This window comes from Carcharhinus amblyrhynchos, chromosome 1 (genome assembly GCF_965287045.1).
Source record: "Carcharhinus amblyrhynchos chromosome 1, sCarAmb.v2.hapA, whole genome shotgun sequence".
Taxonomy (NCBI): Eukaryota; Metazoa; Chordata; class Chondrichthyes; order Carcharhiniformes; family Carcharhinidae; genus Carcharhinus; species Carcharhinus amblyrhynchos.
The window spans coordinates 28,752,496-28,769,456 of record NC_137324.1 but is presented as its reverse complement, the minus strand read 5'-3'; the positions used below and the strand labels follow the sequence as shown (position 1 = coordinate 28,769,456).

At 42.1% G+C, this 16,961-nt stretch overlaps 1 protein-coding gene across 2 annotated transcripts in view; it reads left to right on the top strand.

Annotated features, from left to right (window-relative positions):
- The window catches only part of LOC145349075 (uncharacterized), a 49,223-nt gene extending 38,946 nt beyond the window's left edge, over positions 1 to 10,277 (top strand). For both annotated transcript variants that reach the window (XM_080197389.1, XM_080197399.1), the window contains 4 exons: positions 1,629 to 1,717; positions 3,690 to 3,802; positions 5,265 to 5,421; positions 8,479 to 10,277. In XM_080197389.1, the coding sequence (XP_080053515.1) occupies positions 1,629 to 1,717; positions 3,690 to 3,802; positions 5,265 to 5,421; positions 8,479 to 8,645 (526 nt within the window). In that variant the 3' untranslated portion in view covers positions 8,646 to 10,277. The remainder of the gene's footprint in view (positions 1 to 1,628; positions 1,718 to 3,689; positions 3,803 to 5,264; positions 5,422 to 8,478) is intronic.
- The last annotated feature ends 6,684 nt before the right edge of the window (positions 10,278 to 16,961 follow it).

The following is a 16,961-nucleotide window of genomic DNA, read 5'->3' as shown; positions in this document are numbered from 1 at the left end:
TGCAACATGGAAATTAGGAGTAGGCCATTCAGCCCTTCAAGCCTGCTCCACCATTCTATATGATCATGGCTGATTGTCCAACTCAATACCCTGATCCTGCCCCTCCACACCCACCTCCTTAATCCTTTTAGCCCCAAATGCTATATGTAATTTTTTAAGTCACACAATGGGCCCTATCTTACCATTTTTGATTTTAAATGCTGGGTGGACTTGAAACTTGGGAGTGTTTTCTCAGGTCTGACTTTCTTAGACCCGTCCTCGGGCGCCCCCATACGGACTCTGCCTGCCAAAATAGCAGTGATTCTGAATCATGCTGCAGAAACCTGTGGGTGGGACTTAATGTGCTCAAAACACCACAGATCTGATCAGTTAAGAATAGAAAAACTGCTCTCCTGATTTTTTTTTTTATATATTGCTCCTAGGCCAGATAATGCTTTCCCCGGCCCCCACAACATAACTCTCTCTTGCCCCTTTTTTTTTAATCCCCCCCCCCCCCCCCCCCCCCCCACCACCATCATCAATCACATGCAGAGTGGCAGTGGACCCCTTGCTGCCACCTCCCCCTCCCCCAATCACCGATCTAAGTCAACACTGCCGGACACTCTGAACTTTCCTCCTCGGAAGCTGAAGCGCTTGAATTAGACCTTAGCTGAGCATGTCTGTTTCTCCCTGAGTCTGGGTGAATGTGCTGGTAAAGGGGGAAGCGATGGTAAATTTGGGTGTGCAGCCCATTAAGTCAGTTTTTAAATGCATGCAATTGCCTTTTTTAAATTGATGTCGTGCCCGTTACAGGCATAGTCCCAATAGCAATAGCAGCCATTTTTCAGTCATTGGTGAAGGGGGAAATGGGCATGGATTGTGCTACTCATCTCCTGCCTGGCTCTACCAATTTTTCACACCCGACAATGGGCACAACCTAATGGTAAAATAGGGCCCAATGTTTTGCCTTCAGTTGCTTTCTGTGTAACAAATTACACAGACTGACCATTCTTCAGGTGAAGAAATTTCTCCTCATCTCCATCCTAAAAATTTACACCATATCCTTAGACTATGACCCCTGGTTCTGGACACTGCCCTGTCCCCATCACCACCACCATCAGGAAATTCTTCCCCCATCTGCTCTGCCTTGTGATCTCAATTTTATAGATTACTGAGATTCTTGTTGACTCCAGTGAATCTAATCCTAACTGACACTCAATTTCTCCTTGTACGTCAGTCCCATCATCCCAGGAAGCAGTCTGGTAAAGCTTCTCTGCACTCTCTATAGCAAGAACATCCTTCCACAGATAAAGAAACCAAAGCTACACATGCTATTCCAGGTGGTTCAATCACTGTATAATTGACCCTCTTCTTTCTTTTTTTGTTTTTGTCTCTGAAGTAAATCTTCCTCTTGATTGTGCTTTTGTTGCCCACGACCCAACTCCCTCTTGCTTCATCCCCTTCTCCTATAGAGCCATTTGGGCTGCTATCCTTGGGGATTGCCCCTTCAGAGACTCTCTAATGTGAGATGTGCTGCCTGTCAAATGTACCATGTGTCATTTTGACTTTTTTTTGGAATCTGTCCTCGTTCTGATGGAAGCTTATTTTTGAGTCCCTGTAAATCTGTAAAATATTCTCTTGCTTTCCAGCACAACCAGCTGCAGCGAGTGTACAGTGTGCCCTGGTGGGGAGGAGGCTCTGTCTATGGCAGCAACTGAGTGCACATCATGTCGACCAGGTATTAACATGGTGATGGGGCTGGCTGCAGTGAAGGGATGAACTTGGGTGCCTTTGACTGGGGAGGGTGATGACATAGCAGTATTGTCACTGGACTAATAATTCTAGACCCAGGGTAATGCCCAGCTTTAATTCTAATGTCACCATCTAACATGGCAGGATTCAATGAGGATCAGGAAGCCATTATCAATTGTTACAAAAATCCACCTTGTTACAATCAGCCTGTCGGAACCGTGTCAAATTAATTACTGACAGATAAATGTGTAGTGGTCCATTTTTTTTGGCAGGACCAATGGGATGAAGGACTACAATATCAAGGGTAGGAAGGACTCTTAGCAGTGTTGAGGAGCAGAGGGATCTTGGGGTCTGGGTCCATAGGACTTTTAAATCAGCCTCGCAGGTGGAGGATGTGGTCAAGAAGGTGTATGGTGTACTGGCCTTTCATCAGTCGAGGGATTGAGTTTAGGAGTTGGGAGGTAATGCTGCAACTTCGTAAGATCCTAGTCAGACCCCACTTGGAGTACTGTGCGCAGTTCTGGTTGCCTCACTACAGGAAGGATGTGGAAACTATTGAGAGGGTGCAGAGGAGATTTACAAGGATGTTGCCTGGATTGGGAAGCATGCCTTATGAGGATAGGTTGAGGGAGCTAGGTCTCTTCTCCCTGGAGAGACGAAGTTTGGGAGGTGACCTGATAGAGGTTTTATAACATGTTGAGAGGAATAGATGGCCTCTGAGAATCCACCCTATTTCCCAGGGCTGAAATGGTCGTTACGAGAGGACACAGGTTTAAGGTGCTGGGGACCAGGTACAGAGGAGATGTCAGGGGTAAGTTTTTCACTGAGGGTGAGTGAGTGGAATCGGCTGCTGTCAGTTGTGGTAGAAGTGAACTCACTGGGGTCTTTTAAAAGACTTCTGGATGAGTATATGGGATCTAATGGGATTGGGAGTTACAGATAGTTCTACGGCCTGGTAGGTACAGATATGATTGGCACAACTTGTGGGCTGAAGGGCCTGTTTGTGCTGTAGTGTTCTATGTTCTAATTACCTGTGGCAGTAGGGTTATATTCTGAATCTGTTTCTGTTTCTCTACTAACACCTGTGGAAATACAAACTTGTAATCCTTTTAAACTTTCTAATCCTGTTTTAAATCTTTAAGTTTATTTATTAACATCACAAGTAGTCTTACATTAACACTGCAATGAAGTTACTGTAAAAATCCCCTAGATGCCACACTCTGGCCTCTGTTTGGGTACACAGAGAATTTAGCATGGCTAATGCTAAATTCATCTGGCCAGCATGTCTTTCAGACTGGGAGAGGAAACCCACAGACATGTGGCGAATGTGCAGACTCTGTACAGACAGACAGGAAAATGGGCAGTTGAGATTGAATATAGAACAATGTGAAATGATAAACATAGGGGTGATATTGGAATTGTGTAGGTTAGGTAGGCTTTAGATTAGTTTCACAGGTTGGTGCAACATCATGGGCCAAAGGGCCTATACTGCGCTGTAATGTTCTATGTTCTAATGCCCTGTAGGCCAGATTTCCTTTTCTAAGTGTGAGTCCAGATTCACAACCATGTGGTTGACTCCTAACTGCCCTCTGAAATGGCCTAGCAAACAACTCAGTTCAAGGGTGATTAGGGATGGGCAATAAATCCTGACCCAGTCAGTGATGCCCCCATCTCACCAGTGAATATGTTTTTTTAAAAAAAAGACCCTTTTGGGGGGAATTTCAATATAGTGGGGTGGGGGGGAGGTGTGGTGCAGCTTGGCAGGGGATGAGAGGTGGTGGGGGTGTGTCCTGTGGCAGCAGCAAGGAAACCAAACTAAGTAACCTTACAAAACATCTAGGAAAAGAACGTTGGACTTTCTGAACAACTGCTATAGTTATAAGCAGTGAAGTTTTTCAGATGGTGGGAAGTCATTTCTGTTAACTGCTTCTAAGACTACCCAAATTCCTCTTTTTTAGGAATGTACAAGCAGCCAAAAAGTCTGTTCTGCCAGATGTGTCAAACTGGGTATTATCAGATAAGAGAGGGACAGGAGAGTTGTAACCTATGTCCTGAAGAACATTATTGCCCTGTGAGTAATCCTGGTTTGATGGATGTAGAGTGTTCAGATACTATCCTGATGACTCTGGGTGGGTGTGTGTGTGGGGTGTGCTGGGGTGGTTGTCTCTGTTTCCAAATGTGCATGTGATCATGTTCCCCAGTGTGGAGTGAGTTGAGAGTTAATGTCCATGATGTGCGCTTGTTGCTGGGGCTGGGAAGAAACTACCCCTCAAAACCTCAATCTCTCCGTCTACTGCAAGTAATGCCACGTACTTCTCGATCATAATTTGAGTACATGGGGTTTAATAGGATTGAGAGTTATAGATAGGCCTGGTAAGTATGGGTATGATCGGTGCAACTTGTGGGCCGAAGGGCCTGTTTGTGCTGTAGTGTTCTATAATGTGGAGATGCCAGCATTGGGCTGGAGTGGGTGAAGTCTCTATCAGATTAAAGTCCAACAGGTTTATTTGGTATCACGAGCTTTCGGAGTGCTGAAAACTTGTGATACTAAATAGAGCTGTTGCACCTTGGAAAATTCCAGCGCAGGAACGGGCCTATTGGCCCTCCAAGCTTGCACCAACCATGCTGTCTGACTGAACTAAAGCCCCCTACCCTTCCAGGGACTATATCCCTCCTATCCCCATCCTAATCATGTACTTGTCAAGATGCCTCTTAAAAGTCACTACTGTATCTGCTTCCACTACCTCCCCCAGTAACGAGTTCCAGGCATCCACTACTGTGGTTTTTATAAAACAAAATCTGCCTTGTACATTTTCCTTTAAACTTATGCCCCCTAGAAACTGACCGTGTTCTGAAACTTCTTACTATTCAGAATCATAGAATCTCTACAATGCAGAAGGAGGCCATTCAGCCCATTGAATCTGCACTAACCAACCCCACACATTTTATCCTGCTTATCCCTCTAATCTACACATCCTGGGATACTAAGGGGCAATTTGACATGGCCAATCAATCTAACTCGCATCTAAGGACAGAAGACTGGGATGTCCTCTTCTGGCTTTGGCTATTTGTTTTCTGTTGCTTGGGTTTTGCTTTGTAAGTGTCCTCAGCACTCTGTTAAAGTCATAATGGCCCTTGCATGGCTTACTCCGTTTTCAGTTAAGTGTGAACTCCAGGACTGAAAGAAACAATAATTGCAATATAATTTGTGACAGCTTTGTTAAAAGATGGTGGGGATGCTGCAAAGGTCATGTCAGTATTTTAATGAATGACAAGTCCTATTTGAAAAAGCAAAATATTTGTCATCTAAATGCACAGCAATTTGTAAACATTTGTAAAAAGCATGTGGCTACTTTTTTGTGTAAAGAATCTTGCAAGATTGTGTAGTGTTTTGTATCTTCTCTCCCTTTTCAGTATCAATTGTTGCATTACTTCTGAGTGTTTGAGTTTCTGGTGCATGGCTGTGGAAGTTAAATCCAACCTTTTAAATGTGGCCATTAGGAATTCTAAACTACCTGACCCTGTTTTCCCAGAGTCCAGACGTGGCACCGATCTTGTGTCCAAGTGACGCATTCTGTCCAGCTGGAAGTACCGCACCTCAGTACTGCATGGAGACCTTCTTCCTCAAATCAGGAGATCACTGTGTGCTGGCACCACTGACCATAATCCTGCTTGTGATCGTCTCACTAAGTGAGTAGGCAACATGTATTTGTTCTCATAATCTCCCCCACCTTGAGGGATTGTGGGCACGGCAACCTATTGCAATAAGACAGTGTCCAACTCCCAGCTGCTCAATATCTGAAAAGAAATTACCCAATAGACTATCCTTGAAGCAGATGAAGGGAAAATCTCAGATTATTAATTACTCATTGTAGAACATTGCAAAATGACAATTGGTATTGTATGTGGTGATTAATGGGAACAAAGCTTGATTCTACCATGGTCCCAAATAATATTTTTCTTTAATTCATGGGGCATGGGTGTCGCTGCCTGTCCAGCACTTATTGCCCATAAGATTGTGGAGAGTCTTGTCTTTTTTTTAAAACATTTGGAATTTGGTGACTGCAGACCTGGATATGGGTTTGATTTGGTTAATACTCTGCAACCCAGATTACCAGGGGAGAATTCAGCAGCCCTCAGGGGCAAAGTTGAGCTGTGCTGTAAGGTACTGGCCAGTTTTGTACACCACAATACTGCATAACATAAGAACATAAGAAATAGGAGCAGGAGTAGGCCATCTAGCCCTTCGAGCCTGCCCCGCCATTCAATAAGATCATGGCTGATCTGTCGTGGCTCAGTTCCACTTTCCCACCCTCTCCCCGTAACCCTTAATCCCCTCTCTTATCAAAAACCCATCAACCCGCTTCTTAAAAATATTTAGCGAGGCAGCCTCCACCACTTCAACGGGCAGAGAATTCCAGAGATTCACCACCCTTTGAGTGAAGAAGTTCCTCCTCAACTCTGTTCTTAAACCGCCCCCCCCTTTATCTTGAGGCTGTGCCCCCTAGTCCTACTGTCCTTTCTGAGCGGGAAGAGTCTCTTCACCTCTATCCTATCCATCCCATTCATCATCTTATACGTCTCAATGAGATCTCCCCTCATTCTTCTAAACTCTAACGAGTACAAGCCTAGTTTATTCAGCCTCTCCTCATAGCTCAACCCCCTCAACTCCGGTATCAGCCTAGTAAACCTCCTCTGCACTCCCTCCAAGGCCAAAATATCTTTGTGCAGGTGCGGCGCCCAAAACTGCACACAGTACTCCAGCTGCGGCCTCACCAATGCCCTATACAGCTGCAGCAAGACCTCCCTACTTTTATATTCAATCCCCCTCGCTATGAAGGCCAGCATCCCATTCGCCTTCCTGACCACGTGCTGCACCTGCAAGCTGGGTTTTTGCGACTCATGCACAAGGACCCCGAGGTCCCTCTGCACTGTCGCCTGCTGCAGTTTTTCACCACGTAAGTAATAATCCTTCCTACCCTTATTCCTACCAAAGTGGACCACCTCACACTTGCCAACATTAAATTCCATTTGCCATTTCCTGGCCCATTCGCCCAGCCTATCTAGATCCTTCTGCAGACTCTCCACACCCTCTGCACAATTTGCCGTTCCCCCAATCTTGGTGTCATCAGCAAATTTCGACACCCTACACTTGGTTCCCTCCTCCAGATCATCTATATAAATGGTAAAAAGCTGAGGCCCCAGCACCGACCCCTGGGGCACTCCACTAGGAAGGGATTTGGTGTTCTTGCTGGGTACTTTTTTTTTAAAAAGTCCTTTTTCACTTGAATGGCCTCCTGCACCACCGTGCTTTGGTTATTTTGCTCACCCTCCCTGCTCTCATTCACACTATCTGTAGGAGCCTCAAACCTATTGGACCTGTGCAAATGACAGGAATTAGCCTGGGTCCTTGGGGTTGGTCAAGAGTGAGCCCTACTTGGTGTGAGATGCTGGAGTCTGCCTTAGCCTTGTATTAGCTGGAGTCAATGCACCAGATGTTTGTAATGGAAAGGGAGAATGTTTGTTTTAAAATGACTATCTCTAGTTAAAGTTGGAATAGTTTTGTTCCAATCACCCTTTAGTATATGCCTTTCTCAGCTCAAAATATTTCAAAGAACAAAGAATATCATATCTGCTTCCACTACCTTCCCCTCAAAAAAAAAACTTGCTTTGTACATCTCCTTTTAAACCTTGCCCTTTGCACCTTAAACCTATGCCCCCCTAGTAATTGACTTTCACCCTGGGAGGAAGCTTCTGACTATCCACACTGTCCATGCCTTTCAACCATGTAGACTTCTAATCAGGTTGCTCCTCAATCTGCATTGTTCCCTAAACATTAAGTTATGAGTGGATACATTTTATGTGGTTACAGTTAGCTTAACTAATTTGACAGGCAAGTTTTCATCTACTTTTCAGTGTTGCTTTTCTAGCTTATTTTAAATGAGAAATTACAAAAACACGAGAACATAGAACACTACAGCACAAACAGGCCCTTCGGCCCACAAGTTGCACTGATCATATCCATACCTACCAGGCCTATCTATAACTCCCAATCCCATTTTAAATCCCATGTACTCATCCAGAAGTCTTTTAAAAGACCCCAGTGAGTTTGCCTCTACCACCACTGACGGCAGCTGATTTCCACTCACCACCCTCCGAGTGAAAATCTTTCCTCTAACATCTCCGTACTTGCTTCCCAGCACCTTAAACCTGTGTCCTCTCGTAGCGACCATTTCAGCCCTGGGAAATAGCCTTCAAGAATCCACCCTATCTATTCCCCTCAACGTTTTATAAACCTCTATCAGGTCGCCTCTCAATCTTCTCTCCAGGGAAAAGAGACCTAGCTCCCTCAACCTAAGGCATGCCTCCGAATCCAGGCAACATCCTTGTACATCTCCTCTGCACCCTCTCAATAGCTTCCACGTCCTTCCTGTAGTGAGACGACCAGAACTGCACACAGTACTCCAAGTGGGGTCTGACAAGGGTCTTGTAAACTCAATTCCTCGATTTAGTGAAGGCCAGTACACCATACGCCGCCTTGACCACATCCTCCACCTGTGAGGCTGATTTAAGAGTCCTATGGATCCGGGCCCTGAGATCCTGCTGCTCCTCAACACTGCTAAGACTCCTACTCTTGGTATTGTACTCCTTCATCCCACTGGACCTGGAGAAAGTGAGTGCTTGCCTTTAACTAGTTCTGTTCTTGAATATTTCCACCTCCCTGATCAATTTCACGTTCTTTTCCAGTCATTGTGTTGATCATCATTGTAATAATTGTTCGTCGCAAGAAGAAAGTCGCACCAGTTGACTCCATGCGATCCCCGTTACTGAGTAAAGAGCCATTCACAGGCCAGGAGCCTCACCCATCATACGGGATCTCCTGGGATAGAGAACCAGTCTACGCAGGATGGTAACTGTGGTTGTTTTAGGCACCAGGGCTTGGCTCTCAATTGATACATGGTGTACTTTGTCTTTTGGAAAGAAAAGAAGAAATAATGCTCATCCAAATGTGTATCTTCTGAACTGGGAATCCAGAGTATTGTGGAACCCCACAGCCTTCTGATACATTGCAAGTCTTTGATGCATTCTGGATCACAAGCAACTTTTTATATGGTATTGACCACTCTCTGTTCCTCTAGAAGGGTGGGACAATTGAGTGGTTCACCTGTCATTGGTCTATAATGTTCACTGGTGACAAGGTACCTCTGTTCAGTCAACTGGACTGTTTTGTTCCGTCCTTTTCTGTGACAGACTGGATGAAACAGTGGCATTCCGTGGAGTTGAACAGCTGTTCAAGCAGTTGTTCTGAAAATCGAATTTCTGGTTGGAGGTTAATAGCTCATCTCCAGGTTGTCTCAAAGTCACCCAGTCAACTTTTTGTTTGCTGAAGAAAATGCACCCAAAACTGCACAAAACAATTCACTCGTTTGAGAGCCTGTAAAGTTATGAGACACTGAATTTAAGATGAACAGTGTTAACGATTGCATTTTGCACAGAGGCCTTTTATATTTACGAAAAAGGATTGACTTTTTCGGTCACAGAATCTTTTTCACTTGCGTAAAAGAAGAAAAGCAATTTACTGAAACTACAGCATGCACCTTAACTGCATTTTCCAAAGAGCACCTATTCAAATTTTGTTTTTATTTTTGGAAAGTATGATGAAATGCTTCTTATTTTCAATTTGGTACAGTACATCCTGACAATCCTTCCAGGAAGTAACTGAATGAAGTGGAGAAACATATGACTAACAGATCCTTGGGAAAAATGTACAAATTTCACTAGATTTTTTTTCTGTCCGGAACTGTCACCGTCCAAATTGGAACTTTTACTCCCCTTAGTAAACTGTATTTTAAATTTGTTCTTGTGAACTTTTTTATATAAAATGTTTTATATGGAATGTTTAAATGTGGAATTAGTTTGTAATAAGAATTTGGCTGATGTATATTTTAAAAGGTATTCTAAAATGATGTAATAGCCCTTCCAGATGAGTGGACAAAGCATTCTCTTCCTTACCCCTTTCTAAAACTCCTGAAAGCTTTCAAAATGTAGAAGTGCCTAGTCAATGGCAAACATTAAATTTGTGTGTCTGTGTTGCAGGCCTGAATGGATTCACTAGTTAAAATTTGACAGAGCTGTTTCCTTGTTTTTTTTAGTCTTTACTGTACTGCTCCTTCTCTTACCCCACCTCATTCACCCACAAAACCCTGCTGTACCCAGTCACACAGCTCTCCTCAAATCTCGCGTCATATGGGAAATTTTTATTCCTGTTTTTCATCCACAAGTCACTGATGTTACAAATTTATATTTTGCAATAATTTGGGAGGAGAAACATGGGTTTGAAATTACTTAACCTGAAAACTGAAATGGACACTTAATACCAGGAAAGGTGACATTTTTTTGGGTGGGTATTTGATATTTAACTGAACTCACGACCAAATTTCTGATTTGCTCCAGTGCTGAATGACTTGATTTATATTTTAAAAATTGAGATTGAAAAGAGAAAATGATGGTTTTCTAATTCTTTTTCTTAAAAAAAAACTTGGTGCGGACTCTTTCCACTAGGAGAGAGCCTGGAATCCTGTAAATAAACTGCTTAATTTTGAATTGTATTGATTTTTAAAGAAAAATAAATGCTGTGTAAGTGAAATGACCAAACACACACGGGACCTAGACTTTTTCTCAAAACGAATCAAGTGTTTGTGTATGTTTTTTGAGTCAGCAGTGTAAGTAGTAAGCAAACTCCTTGGTGGAATACAGCTAATAGATACTGTACAGGCCTGAATCTTACTACAGACGTGAGGGCCCCAGTGTTTGGTTCAAATGGTGATCTTGAGCCCACAAGACCAATCTTTTTAAGGGCAGCCTTTGAAGAGGTTACATACATGCTCACATGAATTAAGGGCATGAATCAGCTGCTTGGCCCTTTCAAATCTGGTTAGCCCCTCACCTCACTAGCATTGCAGAAATTATGAATGGATAACAAATGCCGGCCTTGTTCACAATGCCCCCATCCCATGAAAGAATGTATTGCGCATTAAGCTTTTTAAAAAAACAAGGGCTCCTGGAATGAGAAAGATGTTGGCACGGATGGAGGACAGGTAGCAAAGAGTAGGGTATTTGAGTACAACATCTGGCCAGCGAACAATGCCCATGTCCCACATCTGAGATCGAGAATCATAACTAAACAACAAATACAACAGATTTATTTCCAAAACATTGAACTTAACCACCTGCTTTAAATCACTATCTGTCAGGTTGAATGTGGATTGGATCCAATCTTGCAAAAACAGATCCTGCTTTTAGTCATCCTTCTCCTGTTTTGATTCTGCCCCAGTGAGTGTCTTTTAACAGACTGTATACACTGACTGTATAGCAACCATCTTTTTGCCTGAGCCTTGAGTCACTTGACCTCCAGGGTTTTTGATCAATCTTTGGCCCATATCCAACTGCACTTAATCTATATAGCTCTGTTTTCTCACATGACCCTCCTGTGTAGTTGTTTATCCACAGGATGTTTGGCCTTCTGTCTGTTGCTAAGGCCTTACTTGTAAATGGTTGTGACACCACTGAGTTATGAGGGACTTGCATGCGTCAAATGTAAACAATTACATTGAGCTCTTTCCATCAATAAGTTTTTTTTCATGCTGAATCTCAGGCATTCTTTTTATGCAAATTTACACAGGAATTTTTTTTTACACAGCGGGCTGTGACTAGTGGTGTTTGAGGGTCAATGTTGGGGCCTCAACTATTTACAGATCTATATTAGTGACTTGGATGAAGGGGACCGAAGAAATGTATCTAAATTTGCTAATAATACATTCCCATCTAATTTTGTAAGCTGAGGGGAAGGCAAAGTGATAGAGACATGTTAAGTAAATAGGCAACAAGGTAGCAGATAGACTATAAAATGAAAGAGTGTGGTGTTGTAAGAATAGAAAAACAGTATATTCTTAAAAGATGTGAAACTTGGTGTTCAGAGGGATTTGGGTGTCCTCTTGCAAGGAACAAAGTTAGCATGTTTGAATGCAGCAAATGATTAGGAATAGTGGCACATTGGCCTTTATTACAAGGGGATTGGAGTACAAAAATAAGGAAGTTTTGTTAGAATTGTACTGGGCTTCGGTAAGATGTCTGGAGTAATGTGTGCAGTTTTGGTCACCATCTGTATGGAAGATATACTTGCACTGGATGTGGTATGGAGAATGTTCATTCAATTACTACTTGGGATAAAAGTTTTTGTTTATTGGTCACAAAGCTTAAATTAACACTGCTGTGAAGTTGCGATGAAATTTCCCTAGTCGCTTCAGCACCTGTTTTGGGTCAATGCATCGAACCAGCATGTCTTTCAGGATGTGGAACGAAACCGGAGTATCCAGGGGAAAACCACTGAGACTGAGTAAATTGGGCTTATACTGCCTGGAGTTAATCAAAGGTGATCTAACTTGAAGTATACAAGTTTCTGAAGCAGATTGGCTGGGTAGACACTGAAGAGTTTGTTTCTGTGGCTGGGAGAATCCAAAATGGGCTTAGTTTCCTGATTTAAAGACATGATGATTTAGGGCTGAGGTGGGAGAGATTCCTTCACCAGGATTATGAATCTTGGGAAATTCCCTATCCAAAGTTTTGGATGCTCCATTGTTGAACATATTGAAGGCTGGGACAGTATAGGTTTTGGTCTCCTGCAGAATTGAAGGATATAGGGAACAGGCGGTGAAGCAGAGTTATGGGCTGAAAATTGGCCATTACTGGGAATTGTTGAACAGGCTCAAGGGGCTGTTTGGTCTACACCTCACATTTCTGATGCCCATTTAAAATGCTGACCACTTGCCATCTGTTTTTTTTTGTGCCTCCCTACTGACAGATTTCCTCCTTCTTTCAATGCCACCAACATCATTTAAACTACTCCTTTTAGCCCATCAAGTCTGCATCACCATACAAATGTGATCATGGCTAACCTTCAGCTACAAATCCACTTTCCCACTCTCTCCCCAAATCCCTCACGCTCCATCTGTCCAGCTACTCTGTTCAGGTTTTTGTTTAAAATCATTCCTTCACATGATATGGACAGACATCCCTGACTGCTAGCATCTATTTCTCATCCTTAATTCACCTTGGAAAGATGGTGGTGAATTGTTGCCTTGAATCCTTCCATTAAGACTCATCATTTTTTTTGAGTTACAATTAATCCAATCCATTCTATCAGTGGCCTAGTGCTATTGTCTCTGAATTAGTAACCAGAGGCACTAGGGATCTGGATTCAAATCCCACCATCTCAGATGGTGAAATTCAATTTTGAAAGTATCTCTAGAATTAAGCATCTAATGATAACAGGTAAGGGGAAGAAATCCTAATAGGTTAGTAAACATTTTTAAACTATTAGACATTAAGACATTGACAGAACTACCAGCTTTGAGTTAAATGATTTTAAAACAGTTAACAAGAAAGCAGTTTACATCCATTTGAAATACAGTAAGATTTAAAACAAGTGATTATGATTCAAAATATCTGTGTGTTTTAAATGTATTAATGTATTTTTTTAAGGATCACTGTTCACTTTAGCCAAAGCAGATTGCTGCAAAGCATCATGGCAAAGGGCATTAGGACAAACCCATATTTTAAGGGAATTCAATTTTGAAAATATCTAGAATTTAAGCATCTACTGATGATAACATCTAAAGGTATACCATAGATTGCCTCAACGAGCAGACAAGATGGTCAATTTTATTTGGAAATTGTTGGTGGGAGAAGACAGAAAAATTCTGTCAGAGTTGCTTATAGTGCACCCTAGTGAAACCAATCTGTCACTGCAGGGGTAAGTGAGAACCCAGCTGAGACATGAAGGACCCTGGGAAATTTTACAGGACCATTACCTAGAGCAAAAGGGGAAGACCTATTGTTCAGCAATTGATCGGTTTACTTGATGGGTTGAAGCATTCCCATGGAAAGCCACAACTGTAGCTTTGATATTGGTGGTGGGGAGTGCTTAGACTCCAACCAGGGCATCCATTTAATAGGAACAATTTTTAAGAGAAGTCTGCCAAGTGTTAGGAGCAAGACAAAGGTGTCACATTCCATATCACCCATGGAGCTCAGGAATGAGTTTAGAATCTCTACAGTGCAGAAGGAGGCGATTCTGCCCATCGAGTCTGCACCAACCACAATCTCTCTGACTCAAAAGTTCACTTTAGCATAGCCAATCAACATAAGTCACACAGCTTCAGCTTGTGGGAGGAAACCAGAGCACACAGAACCCACACAGACATGGGGAGAATGTGCAAACTCCACACATGCACGCACACACTCCGACCTGAGGCCAGGATTGGGTCCCTGATGCTGTGAATTGTAGAATGAATGAATTGAACACTGAAGAATAATTTAGCCAAAGCCATTTTAGAAGAAGGGGGAAAAAGTGGGTACAGGCTTTGCCTGCAATACTGCTGCGACAGAGTGTTACTCCTGCTCTAGGAACACAATTAACCCTTTTGAACTGATGACTGGTAGGACAATGTGCCTTCCAGAGGATGTAATAACAGGGAAGGAGAAGTTGAAGTTGGCTGAGAAGCAATGTTTCAGAGTATGAGAGAGTTCAGAGTTTAAGTGTATGAGAGACTGGCAGAGAACATTCTGAAATTACCTACACCACGAGATAAGATAAAAGTAAAACTCATGACAGATAGAAAAAAAGGGCTGGGATCCAATGGGAAAGGTCTTATAGCGTGATTGTCATAGCACAAACATGTACCCTAAATATAGCCTGCAATAGCAGCACTGGACACAGATCCTGTATTCCCAAGGTCCTTTACGCTCATTATAATGAGCAATCCAATAGAACAGGGGATCATCATGGCTCTTGTAGACACATTACTGATAATATGGATAATTTGGATTTGCAGAAGAGGTACTAGATTAAACCAAATCATGACATCAGGAGAATACTAGAAGAGAGGAAATAGGAATGATTCAATTAATGTGACATTAACTTAAGTGCCAAAGAGGCACTTTGTTTGTGTTTACAGAATTTGTATGAAGACACCAAGATAGCTCTGAGGTCAAAGGAATGCGACAACCAACGATCAAATCCCAAGACTGATAGTCAAGTTCCAGTCTTGAAATTAAAGGCGTTGTGATTATTGTGTGGATCTGTAAATAAATTATCTTAATGTTGACCAGCAGCTGGGAGATATAATGGAGAGTATAGAGATTGTCAGTTTCAAATCATCAAATCACTAAATTTTTCTATTTCTTTGTTGTTAAATTGACTGTTTGATACAGGCAGTCCATTGAAAACTGCATACAGGTGTTATCTGTATATGGCATACACTTAAGCTAGAAATGCCAACATTTCTAAATGTTGGATTTGCTCACATATTCCCATACATGCTGAGGGAGGAATACCTTTGCAGATTACAGATAGTGTGACATGTCATGACATCTGTAACCCCTATGACTTGCCTGGATTTGCAAAATCTCATGAACTGTCCTGTGAGACAATACTTATCTCTTTAACCTGTGCTTACCTCTCTCTCCACTCACATTGTCTGCACATTTGATTACCTGTAAAGACTTGCATTCCATCCATTATTGAGTTTGTGTCTTTATATGCCCTGTTTGTGAACTGGAATCCCACTCACCTGATGAAGCAGTGCTCCGAAAGCTAGTGGCTTGTGCTACCAAATAAATCTATTGGATTTTAACCTGATGTTGTGAGACTTCTTACATGGTTTACCCTAGTCCAACATCGGCATCTCCACATTGTTTCAAAGGGGAGCACACTTACCCAACTCTCAATGGCACATACTGGATTTGTGGAAACAAGACATATCCATGGTTATCTATTGGATAGATGTTACCTTGGATACATGGTTCCATATATCTATCATTCCTACCACCTCTCACCTGGGAGAAATGTGGGAATAAACCACTTCCTTAGTATAATGATGCCCCCACCCCTGTATGCATATGTGAGACTGGCAATTGAGGTTGAAGCCATTAGGTCAATTTTGCAACAGGTTGTCAATGATATAGCTATGGCCCTCACTGAGATCATTGATGAGATGGTTATTATGTGCACGGTGGTACAGCAAAATCGAATGGCCCTAGATTCTATTTGTCAGCTGAGGATGGAACATGTGCTTTGATTGGGTCAAAGTGTTACACACATACAGACCTGACACTTCAGAAAACATAATCAATTTAGTCTCACACATTAGAAAGGAGGTTGAAAAACTTAAGCAACCAACATCCTTTTCTTTGTGGAACTGGGCAACTGGCTAGCTGGGTTCTCCAGGAACAAATAAAATACAAGGGATAGGATTCATTATCATCTTAATGTTCATTGTAATTACACAAGTGTTTAGATGCTGCTGTCCTTTAGCAGCAAAGTTCATGAAGGTGCAGTAGCAGTGGCATTAATCCATGCGGACAAAGAGAGTCCCTAAGACCAAGCGCCCATCCAGCATATGAGAATCCATACTGTCAGACATCTATTTAATGGCCTACATTAGATATTGTTACTTTTCCTTATGATTTTAGCATTAGTGGGGCCTATAAATTCAAATGTGGTTATGCACAACTAATAGAGTATTAATAATGACAATCAAGGTGAAGAAGAAAGAAATCAAGAAGCTGAATCACCTTTTAGGATTTATGAAAATTTCCTTAGGTATCTTCATTTACTGGGCTAGCCAATAGCCAGAAGCGGGATTGTAAGGGAAATAAATAATAGATTAGTAAAGATTTTTAAACCATTATTCATTAAGACTCTGACAGAACTACCGGCATTGAGTTTAAAACAGACTTGTATACTAACAAGAAAGCAGTTTACACACATATGAACTGCAGTATTTAAACCAAGTGATTTAAAAACACATATGCTGATATTTTGAATACATTAATGCATTTTTAGGAATCATTGCTCACTTTAGCCAAAGCAGATTTCTTCAAAGTATCAGGGTAACGGCATTAGGACATTCTATGCCCTACTCCAAGGGAATATGCAAGTTTTATCAGCAGCGTTTCTAATGGTAAGAACATTCAGAACACTTAATCAAACTTCATGAATAGGGTTTATTCGCTGTCCAGATATGCTGGATGCATGCCTGGATATGGGATCATGTGTTAGTCTGACTTGACACTGACCTAGAGAGAAATTTGTGGGAATGTTAATTTTGAATGTTGCGGCTTGCATCTGGTTACTAAGGGATACAGAACGTTGAATTAGCCAAAATGGG